At 35.4% G+C, this 13,875-nt stretch overlaps 1 protein-coding gene across 7 annotated transcripts in view; it reads left to right on the forward strand.

The window, feature by feature from the left end:
• The window catches only part of RYR2 (ryanodine receptor 2), an 830,734-nt gene that overhangs the window by 741,935 nt on the left and 74,924 nt on the right, over positions 1 to 13,875 (forward strand). For all 7 annotated transcript variants that reach the window (XM_061404941.1, XM_061404935.1, XM_061404936.1 and 4 more), the window contains 4 exons: positions 707 to 783; positions 1,636 to 1,709; positions 11,834 to 11,914; positions 13,103 to 13,191. In XM_061404941.1, the coding sequence (XP_061260925.1) occupies positions 707 to 783; positions 1,636 to 1,709; positions 11,834 to 11,914; positions 13,103 to 13,191 (321 nt within the window). The remainder of the gene's footprint in view (positions 1 to 706; positions 784 to 1,635; positions 1,710 to 11,833; positions 11,915 to 13,102; positions 13,192 to 13,875) is intronic.

Consider the following 13,875-nt stretch of genomic DNA (forward strand, 5'->3'; position numbering starts at 1 on the left):
CCCATGGACTGCAGCCTACCAAGCTCCTCCATGCATGGGATTTTCCAGGCAAGAGTACTGGAGTGGGGTGCCATTGCCTTCTCCCAGAGCTCTTGGATGACCGCTTTTTAAGGAGCTCACTTTTTTTTTTATTATTAATCTGTTTATTTTAATTGGAGGCTAATTACTTTACAATATTGTGGTGATTTTTGCCACACATCAATGTGAATCAGCCATGGGTATACATGTGTCCCACCATCCTGAATCCCCCTCCCACCTCCCTCCCCACCCCATCCCTCTGGTGTGTCCCAGAGCACCAGCTTTGAGTGCCCTGCGTCATGCATCAAACTTGCATTGGAGCTCACTTTTGTAGTGAAATCTGTGAATAGCATTCAGGTGGGCCTTGTTCCCAGTAAACTTGAACTAAGTATCTGAATCTGCAAATACTTACAGAGTGACTTGAAGAGAACTAAGAGTTCTATTTTCCCCGATATTTATGCTGCTCCTGGTGTTTTGTAAGGCAAAGCCATGGGTATGTCCTGCTGCACATGCGCAGAAATGTGCAAGCCTCTTGATGTGACACGCGTGTCACTATTTCATGGTCATGTTTGTGTGCACTGATATTTTTTATCTTTATTTTAGCATAGAGAGAATGTTTTGTTGTTTCTTATTTAACAAAAAATAAGATTTGTGTTCAGTGACCATGTGGTTTATCTGTTTACTGCAGAAAATGCTTGACTACCTCAAGGAGAAAAAGGACGTGGGCTTCTTTCAGAGCCTGGCTGGCCTGATGCAGTCATGCAGGTAAGCACCTGCTTTCCTGGCTTTAGTTCCACTCAGTGGTTGTATCTTTAAAAGTACTTGTTTTACATTACTGACAGTACATATACACAGAAAATTTTTTTATTGAAACAATTTTTTAAATTTAATTTTTATTGCAGTATATAGTTGTTTTAGAATGTTGTGTTCACAGAAGATTTTTTAATGGTTAAGCACACTTTCAAGTGGGGCAAAAACGTGCAAGTGTCTTATATTCTATCTTGCTGTTAAATGTTAGTAATGTCTTCATTACTAACTTGTTCCATGTTAATAATGTCTTAAAATAGTCTTCCTTGTACTTAAATAAGGACCTTGGAGAATTAATGTATATTCTCCATATTTGAGAATGAATACTATATGATTTTTGAAAACCATAAAATTCCATTTCATTTTATCTGTGAGCTTTGAGATCACCTCTCATCTTCCCTACAATAATCCTTAACCAAATAATTTATGATCATTTTGTAGTTTTTAGAGTATTTAAAATCATTCAGATAGCATTTGACTAAAGAACCTGACACATACTTAATGTGATAAGCTATTCCAACTGGAAAAACATGATTATTATAATTATAGTTCAGTATGCCTGCTGACTTTGTAATGTTCTCCCAAGTTGAAACCCATTTATGCCATATATTTGACTTTCACATGGATCATTTCAGTGTGGTCCCTGGAAAGGTAGTCTGCTACGAAAAAACACTATTGGTAGACATGGAGTCAGGGTATGTTTTCAATGCATAATAACATTCGGTTCACACTTCATGATATACATTTGCCCTTCTGAAGAAAGGAAAGGTTCTGTTAGTCCTCTAAATGTTTTTCTCCCTGTTATTGCAGTGTCCTCGACCTAAATGCATTTGAGCGACAAAACAAAGCTGAAGGACTTGGGATGGTGACTGAGGAAGGATCAGGTACTGCTCACTTAAATTAAAAAGATACCTGTCCCCACTTCTTCCCTGAAATTACCTTTCCGGTACAGAGAGATGTGAGGTTATCTAAATGGACACCATGCTTATGTGACTCATTTAAAAGTTCAGAGTTAGACACCCACGTAGGTCACATCCAAGACCCCAAACCTAACCTACCATGTTGGTAATTGACTCCTTTTTATTCCAGACCCACTGTGTGTGACCTTTCCCCTAGCTGGGTAGTAAATAAAGAACCCTTATCAGAGAATTATATCTAAAATTAAAAAGTGCATGGATGAGCCAAATTAGAAAATGTTTGACTTCCTTTGGCCATTTTAGCAAACTGTCAGGTTTCCAGATTCTATCTCCTTAGGATAGTAATGCTTTCAGAGCCTTCAGGCCATCAGTATTCTTACTACTCTTCCCTTTTAGCTCAGTTATCCTTCTATTTGATAAATCCGTATGTCTTTGCAAGTACAAATTGTTTAAGAAAATAAAGAGTAATTTTTGTGTTTAAATAACTTTGATCATTTAATGTACGTGTGCATAAAAATAACCCACATAATAGAGTTTTTCTCTCTTTAAATAGATGTATAAACTAGAAAATTTAGCACACTGTGCATTTAAAGCAGAAATAATTGTTGCTTCACATTCATTTTGGTATCTATTAAGAAAAAAGTATCATCTCTATTTTTGGTTTTGATTTGTTTGTATTCTTTTGTGTTTGATTTTTAAGTTATTTTAGTTTGAGTAAGGCCCTGTGTGTTTATCTGTTTTTGTTTGTCTGGTTTGGAGTTGTCATCTTATCAATGTATTATTAGTTTTAGAACATTGGGTCTTCTAAAAAACTACGCTTATTGCAAAAAAATAAATTTTCTCCCCTCTGCCATTGGTAGTCTGCTTGCCTTTCTGAAATAGTTTAGAATTAACAAATCTTTCTAATTATCTCTGTATATTTTTGTTCTCACAACAGGAAAAATAATTTAGTCGCATTTTTCCTCCTGTATTTTAAAGATGATCATTTATCCATATTCTAATGCTGCTGCTTCTATACCACCTGTGTAATTTTCTTTTCTGCTTGGCATTTGGATGTAGAAGTTCAGACATCAAGTTAATACTTGATTATTATTGGTTATTTAATTGGGTTAGCTACCTTCAAGAAAAATCACTAGCAGAATTCTGAACTTACTTAGATATTCTGAAAAGGAACATCAAGCTAAATATCTTCATTACTAACATTTGTGTCACCTGTTACAACTCCTGGCCCAGTGGACCTGTCTGGAGAATTCAGAGCCACTACAAAGCCCACATCCCATTAACTGCATTGCCTTTAAGGTTTCACAGAAGTCCTAGGGTTTTTCCAGCTGTAAAGTGCCTAAAAATGAGTCAGTTCTCTATCTAAAGTCTGACTTCCCTGTTTTGGAATTAGAAATCAATTTTATTTTCCCCTGAAGTTTTTACCTAATGGACCAGAGGCTCTGAACATAATTCCATTCATCGTTCTGTGTCACTCTTTACATCAGCTCCCACAGAGAAATAGTGACCACACAGGTTTATTTTCCTGGCCTCCTAGACTTTTATCAACCAGATATGAATTGGAATAACACTTGTGAGTCCCAATTCAGAAATAACTTGATAAGAGCAGCCATCTTGATGTAAGAATTAATCCTGTCTCTCAATATGAGATTGGTTTGGTTAGTTTATTCTTTTTAAAGATGCACACAAAAGTTATTGCCCAAATTGATTAACACGTTTATATTTTATTTCCTTACAAACAGCAAAACAAAAACAATGTCTCAACTTCTTTTCTTTTTTCCCATTTCCTTTCCTTTCAACAACTGTCCATGTATATTCTCCCTTCCTCAGTCATCACTCATGAGCGTGGTAATTATTAAAAATGAACTGCCTTTTCTTTATTTGCTCCTTTATTTGTTGTTAGCTTGATGTACAGTCTTGATAGTGACAGTTTTTGTGCATTTTTCCTTTTCTAGACCATTTTAGCAAGTAGATGATTTACTTTTCATCATTATGCATCCTTTTACTTTTAAAACTTATGTATCAAGCTTTCCTTTTTTTTTTTCTTCCTATGAGGATGTGTAGTTATTAACATAGTAGACATGAAGGGGCAACAAGCATTTAAATGATGGTCTTGGATTTGTTTGGTTCTGTTCTTTCATTTAAAAGAAGTCCTGGTGGACCCAGTGTTTGCAGCTATTGTGTAAATGAGTGAATGTGTGCAGTAGTTTCCCTGTGGCGTTTCTGTTTTGGACATACTGTGGCTTTATGGCTGCACCAAATGGTGCATGGGAAAGTCAGTGCTGACCCAGGGTGGGTGGTGGATGGTAGAGTCTCCTTTTAGCCCTTGGACTCCGCCAGTTCACTTCCAAGTATTAAGAGATTTACAGAGTTTTTCTCTATGCCTTTGAAAATATCATATATTAAAAACCTAACATGAAATGAACTTTCATTCTTGAGATCAAATTTAAAGAACACTAGTAACAGTAGCAAGTATTTACTCTTCAGGCTAGCATAATAACAAAGATGGCATTAATATTGCAATGTAGTCTTTAAAAGGCATGACATATGATGGTGATAAAGAAGGGATGAAATTTTCTTAAACAGTATATTGTGTGTCAACACGGCTTCAGAGATTAAGCTGTGCTTTCTCAATACACACTGCTGCCTGCATCAAGAGACCTCTTAGGAGACTGTGCAATGACAACTCATTGGCTCTAATGATTACTATACTATTTCCCAGATTGAGAACACCTATACTGACTCTATCTTTGGCATATTTTTAAAATTTTTGTTACGTGGCCATTCTTTTAAGATTCTGCAACTGTTAAGAAAAGTATGTACCCTTTATAGGAGAAAGAACCTAGGTCATCCCTCTTGGAAAATATAGAAAAGACTGAAAAATCTGAATCCGTTAGTGATCTCATTGGCTTCAGAGCTTGAGGCTTACGCAGTATAAGCTCAGGACTGAGAAAATAATCCTAACCAATTGCCTTTTTTAAGATAAATCTGTTCCTGATGATGAAATGACCATAAATTATATCACTATGGAAAATATGGAACTTAAATACATGAACTTTTTCATACCCATGACTTTCCCATGGTGTTTTCCCTGTTTTATACTATAGAGTGAGGCAAAGTGAGATTCTACGGCTTGTCCAGGGTCACACAGCAATGTGGCAGGATCAAGGCTAAAATGCAGGCATTCTTTTTCTCTTTAATTTGCCAATTCCACAAGCCAATTCCCTTTCCTTCCAGTCTCTAGTAGTCCTTGGGGGACTTATTTTGTGTCCAGCACATTGGCTTAGGTTAGAATTATTGGCCCCCTAATGTCTCCCTTCAAAGGCACCCATCTATTGCCAATTTTTGAATCCACTGTTAACGTTTTAATACCACTTTTACGCTTTTTATGATTACACATGATATTCCCCATCTGGATTGAGATAACATTAGGAAATATATGCTCCTTTGAGGTTTGTATACAGCTGTCCCTCAGTATCCATGAGGGATTGGTTCCAGGACCCTCTTCCTGTCCACAGATGCTCAGGTCCCTTATATAAAATGGCATAGCATGGTCATAGCCCTGTATCCACAATTACAGAAGGACAGCTGTGTAAGGCTATCGGACTAATTGTTGACACTCCTTTTTCTATTCTGTCATTGTCATGTAAGTTTGCCATGTATCCTTATCCCACCTTATTAAATTTCCCTCATTTGTCTTGGGTTGGCAAAAAGTCCTACCTGGTTTTTCCATAACATCTTACAGAAAAACCTGAAGGAAATTTTTGGCCCACTCAATACAAGAGTATGGACTTCCCCCTTGTTAAAAAAAAAAGCAAATTCTTCAGATGTGTTTAGATTTTGTGATGTGCTCAGTGTTGTCTTCTCTGTATATTTTTTAGTCCTATGTCTTTTATTTTACTATATGAAATGAAGTTCAAAACCAAAAACTTCTATGAATTTTTGAAATTTCATTCCATCCTTGGATTTTTGATTTGTTTCTCCTCAGTAACATTTATCCTCATGACAAATTCATGATGAGCTTGAAAGTGCAATTTTTCTTCTTTCAAACATCTTCTTGGAATATAGTCAAAGACACTGCATTATATTTTTAATCATTTTGCAGGGATCCTTGACTTTATAAACAAGTTAAAATTTGCAAGCTGATCTGATTCCTCAGAAATTGTTTGATTTTCTAAAATGTTATATAAAACGTTAATACAAGTTAAGCTTCTTCCATTTCCACCTGTATTTGGTAATGTGTTGCATTGAGGTTCTTGCCTATATATTTATAGTGACCTCATGAGGTTTATGTGAAGTTGAGTGAAAAGGTTTCCTTTTAATTAATTAATCAAAAGGATAATTGTAGAAATCTTTAAATATTGACCACCCTGATTTTTTTTAGTGTTTTTAGTGCTTAATTATTTATTGGCTATCTTCCACCCCAGATTGTCCCAAGGGTACTTTCCCACATGGAATCCAGTAGATCCTGGTATCCATCTGGATCCTAACTATATTACTCTCCTATGCCTGTGTAAATATTCTCTTCAAGGAAAGCCTATGGTTCATGGCACTAAATAGATTTTTTTAAACATCCTTGTACAGTTTTTAAACTTTGAAGCACTCATTTAAATTTGAGTGGCTATTACATGCTAGATACTGTCCTAGACCTTGGATTTATATAGGAAATCCAGAATATTGTGTAGAGAGAGAGAGAAGTAGCTCAGTCGTGTCCGACTCTTTGCGACCCCATGGACTGTAGCCGACCAGGCTCCTCCATCCATGGGATTTTCTAGGCAAGAGTACTGGAGTGGGTTGCCGTTTACACTTGTAAATAAGCAACTTCAGAGCAATGCCCTCTGTTTAAAAGAAAACTGAGCTGATACTTAGCTGCCAGGGCTGGGGGAAGTATATCATCATAGGTGTAACACAGAGCCTGAAGTAGAAGTTTATCTGGTAGATAAGAAGGCAAAGAAAAGCATCCCAGTGAAAGAGATCCCCATATGCCAAGTTTAAGGTACAAAACATATGGGAGAACGGTAACTAACCTGGTGTGATTGAAAAGAAATGAACTCACTAGAGGATGGAAAGGTAGTTTGTGGGAGACCCTAAAGGACCTTCTTTATCCTGACAGGGAACTTGCACTTTCTTTCTGAGATCTTGGAGAGCCATTATATAAGTAACACTTCTGTGATATTATGTTTTTTGTGTTGATTCACTTGGAATCTAAATTCCCACATTCACTCTTCAAAATGCTTCCAGTAGAATCTACTAACTAAAATTCACAGATTTCTCATTCTCAGTAGTGCTAGAATACCAAATAGACTATATATATATATATATATATATATATATATATATATATTTCAGTTAAAAAAAAAAAGGAAAAAAAATGAAGAGAAAAGGCTATAAGAAAAACAATCTGAAATCATGTTTGAAAGCAAAAGATTTTTTTCTCCACTGCTAGCCTTTAATTCAGAGAAGGCAATGGCACCCCACTCCAGTACTCTTTCCTGGAAAATCCCATGGGCAGAGGAGCCTGGTAGGCTGCAGTCCATGGGGTCACGAAGAGTCGGACACGACTGAGCAACTTCACTTTCACTTTTCACTTTCATGCATTGGAGAAGGAAATGGCAACCCACTCCAGTGTTCTTGCCTGGAGAATCCCAGGGACGGGGGAGCCTGGTGGGCTGCCATCTATGGGGTCGCACAGAGTCGGATACAACTAAAGTGACTTAGCAGCAGCCTTTAATTCTATTATTCATATTATCTATTATCTAATTTATTTCATACAGTGATCATTTTTATTATCTAGGAATGCATTTTATACATAGTATTAGGTTGTTACCTTAAATAAATACATTTAATCAAATTATAACTGATTTATTATATTCACAACCCATTGGAATTCTGTATTTTAGAAATCTAGGGCTTTTAAAATTACTTCATGCTATTAAAACTTCACATTGATTCCTATTGTGCTTTGCATATTTCAAAGCAGTTGTACTTGTTTGAACCAATTTGATTATCATAGCAGCCCTATGAAATATGGAAGTCAGGAGATTTTTAAGTCCCATATCAAAATGATGTAAAAAGAGTCAGAAAGGTGAATTGATTTTTCCAAAGCCACATGTCTAAAATATGGTTTTCCCTGGGTTCTAAAATTGAAAACAAGTTAGGAGTCCACAATTGAAGATAGACAATAAGCAAAATGATTGTTAGTCAAAGATTGATTACTGATGTGAACTTTATGAAGTGGAGGAACGATGGCACCCTGCATTTAGAGAGACCACAGTGTAGAAATTACCTGTTTGTTGCCTGACTGTGACCTTCTTGAGGTTAGGAATTGTGTCCATTAGTCTTTTTTATCCCCAGCATCTCACAAAGTGCCTAGCACACAGGGGACACATAATGAGTGTTTCTTGAAGTTTACTCAGTTAAAGTCTTTTGCCTGTTAATAGCTCTACGACAGTAGTCAAGTTACTTATTTCTCAGTTGTTTCCCAAACCACAAAATGGGGTCATATCACCTCATTTTAGGATTATTGCAAACATGAAATGAAATGATGAGAAAATATGTCTAGCACAATGCCTAGCACACTATAGTCACTAAATGCTAGCTATAAATCCATTTTCAAGTTTTTTATTCTTGGGGAATTCCCTGGTGACCCAGTAGTTAGGACTCTGTGCTCCCACTACAGGGGGCAGGAGTTCGATCCCTGGTCGGAGAATTAAGATCCCCAAAGCTACAAAACATGACCAAATGAATAAATCATAAATTTTTAATTCTTTACTAGTTGAGTTGTAATATTATTTAAGCAGCCATATTTAGATCATTTAAGCAATGATACTAAAACTACATACATGGAATTAAATACCTAACTTTTCACTATTTAAAAGTATTTTTAGCCTTTATCCTTCAGTTTTTCCATATACAAAGTAAATATTTAAGTTCTCTAAAGATCTGTGATCAGAATTATTTCCTCCATGGCAATGGGGGCTCTGGAGATCCACTTAACAGTAGATTTTAGGGAATTGTTCAATGCAGCCAGTCTCATGTTTCATACTACTCACTTTTTTATCTCCACATTATAGAGATATTGACATAGCAAGACCCTACAACACTGGAGATCTTAGTCTTCTGGAGTCTATTGATGCTTATGCAATTGTTTATATATTTAGTGGTCTTTTTATTTATTTCACTAATTTTAGTAACCGTTATTGATAATTAATTATTAACAAATCTTTCTGGAGCTAGGTCTGCAAATTTTGAGCTATATCTATGGACAGTCTAAGTAAAAACAACTTTGTTTTAATTGAACTTAAGCAAAACTTTGTGTACTTTTTTATTAATTAGATAAACCATTTGGGAGTAGAAAAGCTTTTTAAAGTATTTTAATTTTATTATATCTCTAAAAGAGGAATTACTTTTTATTGGTAGCTTGAATAAATAAGGTCTACCTAATATTATTTTCAGGTGAAAATTTATATTTTTTATAATATTTGGTCCATTAAAATTCAGGCAACTTTTTGAAAATATAAACATTCTTAACACCTAAGTTCACGTAACTGTATTTATCACATAGGCATGTTGTTCCCATCTTTATTTAGTGTCATTGCCACTGCTCCTAATAATATTAACCTTTCCACGATTGATTTAAAAAAAGGGTCAGATAGATTATGTAGAGCCAGTGAGGTATACAGTATACATTTTCCATTCATTTTATAGATGAGAAACCTAAAGCGCAAGGAACAAAATCATCATCACAACAGTACTGAAATAACTTTCCCCTTTGTTAACGTGTTAGAAATGATAAGCCCTTTATAATTGAAAACAAAACCAAAGGAGTGCCCTTCACAATAGCTACATTTGGCCATCATGCAGCTATTGCAAATAAGACATTTAAAATGTAAGAGCACTTTCAACTACATTTTACTCCATTTCGTTATTTCTTATTAACCTTAGTTTCCATCTTACAATGGAATTTCTTTTGCGCACATCCCAAAGTAGACTGGTGCTCGTGTACCTTCTGCAGACATAAAGCCATCCTCCGTCTTTGTTCCTGCACCACCTACCGGCAGCATGGGCAATGGCAGCATTTTAATCAGATAGGAGTGTATTCATTAAGCAGCAGTACTCTAGTCAATAACCTGTACCGCCTGATGGGAAACGAAGGCTTGACCTGCCCCCTTTCCCCTCCCTTCTCTCTCTTGTTCTGCTGTGTGCAGCATGTCCACCGTAAGTGAAGTCACTTGTGTGTGTTTCGGTGTACAGTCTAAAAGATACTGTGCATGCCAACAAAAAATAAAATGTTACGTTATAAATTAATGTGCATTGTACAGAGCATTTCTAGGTACACTGGTAGACTACATGTTAATTTATTTCAGTGTTAACTTTTCTGAATACTTTCTACCAGAGGTTACTTATTCCACATTAAAGTTATGAAGATTGATAGTATGTCCTTGGTTTTATTGATTCAATTTTCTGAAAATCGAAAAAACAAAACATTTTAGATGGGTTCAACAAGGAAAAAGTCAATAAGTCTATGTAACTAACTCATAATATTTTAATTTAAATATCATTTTAAAGTATCTTCATGAAATGATACAAAGTGTCATCAGTGAAGAGTTTAGTTTGTTTATTAGTCTAGACTGTTCCTTTTTTCCTATCCTGTCATGAATGTAAACACTGAGAAATGGGCTTATCAGCCATGTATTGAGATTCAAAACAATACACAGTTAAACATTTAGATTTGCCATGTCACATTTATAGACATGGTGACCTTAGTTTGGTCACCAAATATCATATCTTGCAGGCTCATAGGGAAACCAGTACAGTGATTTTATGTACTTTTTTTAATGTTTATATTAGTTTTCAAAATGGTTTTGCTTCCTAACCCTCCCATTATATGAAGCCTCTCACTTTGAAAGTCACAGACTGCAGACTGGTAAGTCCATCATCTCTCTATCATTATGATCATTCATAATTTCAGTTCCAGTAAACACATGATCATTGCATAGTTTTCTTTCCTAGCCCAAAGTATTTCCAGTCTGAAAAGTTATTATTATTTTTTTAAATACATGAGTATATTCATTCACTTGCCAAACAACATTTTTATGTTTTTTGTCATTTTGCTTTCTAAACAAATTGAGATTCCAGAGCATACACTCATAATGTTGACAGTGTTTTTTTCATGGACACTCTATGCTTTTAAACTCAACTTTCATTTGTGTGGTGCTGGTTTTTTGTTTGTTTCCTTCTCTGTGTTTTTGCTTTCAGAGTAACTTGTGATCAAGGTACATTTAAATTGAAATAGAGGTGAAATATCTGAACCCTTTCCTAAGGCTTCATGCTGGCCACCCCCCACACGTATAGTTAGTGTTGAATGATGCAGAACACCTCCAATGGCTCTGAGATGTCCTCCTTTGCACATTGCTTTGTTAGGTTTAGCTCTCTTAGCAGGAGTCAGCAAAGTCTTTCTTTTGGTTTGATATTTGGAGTTAGGTCTGCTTGCCAGTTCTTCCTCTTCTGGTGGAATGCTACAACCAATGAGCGCTCTATTTGGACAAGCTCATGAGAGAATTCATTGAAATGAGTTAAGAACCATTTTCTGGTCATTTAGAATTTTCACAGAAATCCTTTAATTAATATGTGAATACCAGAAACTTTTAGCCCTGTTTTATATATATACCAAACAACACCTTTGTATTGAAACATTTGGTTAGACTCTAGGAACAAAGCAGATTTAACTTTCACATTTGTAAGAGATGCAGAAACCCTACACAAAGAGAAAGATAGAAAGGGGGGAAAAGTTCAAATCTCTAAACCTCTTCAGGTTGTTTCTAAAATGTTGCCAAACCCATGCTGCTACTTTTAACAGAGAGAGATCTGAGTTTTTAAGAGTCAAATGTTCTTTTCTTACCAAGAAAAAGTGCATCTATCTGTCAAGCGCATGATCTTAAGAGCTTCAGATAGAAAAGTGGCTATGATTTGTGACTGTTTTTGGTTCAGACGATGCTAGATGAACATGCAAGTTTGATGGAGGTGGGGATACAAAGGGAGGTTGAGGCTAAAGTGGTTGATAACATCGGGTCCCTCTGGACTTCCTGCAGGAGAAAAGGTTCTGCAGGATGACGAATTCACCTGTGACCTCTTCCGCTTCTTGCAACTGCTTTGTGAGGGACACAACTCAGGTTTGTGAGACCCCAGACCGTTCATGGTACCCAGCAATAAGCATTTTGAAGCCAGTAATAACAGGAGCCTCTTAGTTCTAATTATTCTGCTTCTCCTAGGTCGAGAAACGGTTCTTGAAATTTGAGCATTGGCCCTGGGGTTTTTCTATGTCACTGAGTCTTTCAAAGTCTTTTGCTAGTGATTTCACTTAATTCTTTTTTTTCCCCCTCTAAATAAATCCGTTTAAGGTATTGATATTCTAAAGAGAGATTTTTTTTTACTGATAAAATTACAGTAATGCTGAATTTTCTAAAGGAATAATTAATACACTATTACTTGAATGGCATTGCAGGCAGATTCTTTACCATCTGAGTCACCAGGGAAGCCCATATGAATGGCATATGGGTACAATCAATAATTTGAAAAGCAAAGCTCTAGAATAGCATTGGTTTGTACATTTTACACATATGTGCTATTTTTTAATTAAAATTGACTTGCTCGAAGACAATTTTTAGGTTTTAAAAATGTAATGTGCATATTTGATATAAAGAAAATCTCAAGAAATTTTGTTCACAATTTAGACTTTCAAAACATGAATTTTATAACTCTTATTAGTTCTCATGCTGGAGAAGACAGCTGATAGAAGGATTCAGATTGTGAAGAAAGATGTAGATTAAATACAATAAATAGCTATGGAGACATATGTAGGTTTATTTCTTTTTTTACCTCTTCTCTTTAAGTGGGGGAATCTCCTTCACTATGTAACTTGCCACGATGTATTTCCATTCGTTGTTTATGGATCATATGTATCAGGCTTGTGCATCTGTGAAGGCAGCAGCTTTATCTTGATTTTTGTTTTCTTAACAAGAGATTATGGAATAAATCATTTAATTACTCCATCCTACAGGATGGAAGTTCTTTTCAGTCATTCACATGCCCAGAGCTCTAGAGCAAGGAATCAGGACACAGGGGTTAACAAACCTCTTAGGTGAAATTTAAATATTGATATTCTGTGAAGCACCTAGGTTTGTTTTTGAGGTGCTCACTTTTTATGGAAAATATAAATTATTCAGTGTTCAAACTATCAGATATAACACTACAGAAGCTGCAGTGATTTTGGTGTAGACACCATTTGCTCTTAGAATTGTTCAAAGAATTCATTTTAAATTTTTGAATGCACTTTAATAACATCTTTTGATCTTATGTAGATTTTCAAAATTATCTGAGAACTCAGACTGGCAATAATACAACTGTCAACATAATCATCTCTACTGTAGACTACCTTCTGAGAGTTCAGGTATGTAGCTTTATATTAGTAGCAAATTAAAATGTTGGCTAGTTGTCATGTTATGGCAGTTGTGAAACTGACATGGTATAATGTGTTTTGACTTATGAGGTCAAAACTTATTGAGGTATTTTTCTTTGATCACAGTCTTTCCCCAAATATTAGACTAAAACCGCCACTATTGTCTTTGCCTTTGATTCTGGCTCTTTCTATAAGTGGGAATATTTTTTTCCCTGCAGTTTTTAGCTTGATGGCATTTTAAATTCCTTTTCAATTTGTAAAGCATGAACATGTTCTTTTCCTTCCTCTGTGGTTGATAAATAAATGGCAGAAGAATATTTGAAACATTACTAAAAATGGGAAAGAAAGGCTTTCAAACTACCTAACATATGCTTAAATATAAGAGACTAAGGTCAATTCTTTTCAGCTCTCCAAATGTCTGATGAAAAAATTCAGCCTAACACTCCATCACTTAAAAATATCTTCAATACTCTAGTAATGTTCTCCATGTTACTAGAACTGAATCTGAAGGTGTAGGTCTCTTAATGAAATGTTATACTTTTATTTTTCATTTTATTTAGAAGGAAATCAGGTGTAGCACATTTAAAATCACAAACTCTCTGTTTCTTGCTTAATCTTTGAATATGTAAAAGCACAACACTCTTACCTAAAACTAATGGAGAAAAAGGCTAGTTC

Source organism: Bos javanicus, chromosome 28, assembly GCF_032452875.1.
Source record: "Bos javanicus breed banteng chromosome 28, ARS-OSU_banteng_1.0, whole genome shotgun sequence".
Classification (NCBI taxonomy): Eukaryota; Metazoa; Chordata; class Mammalia; order Artiodactyla; family Bovidae; genus Bos; species Bos javanicus.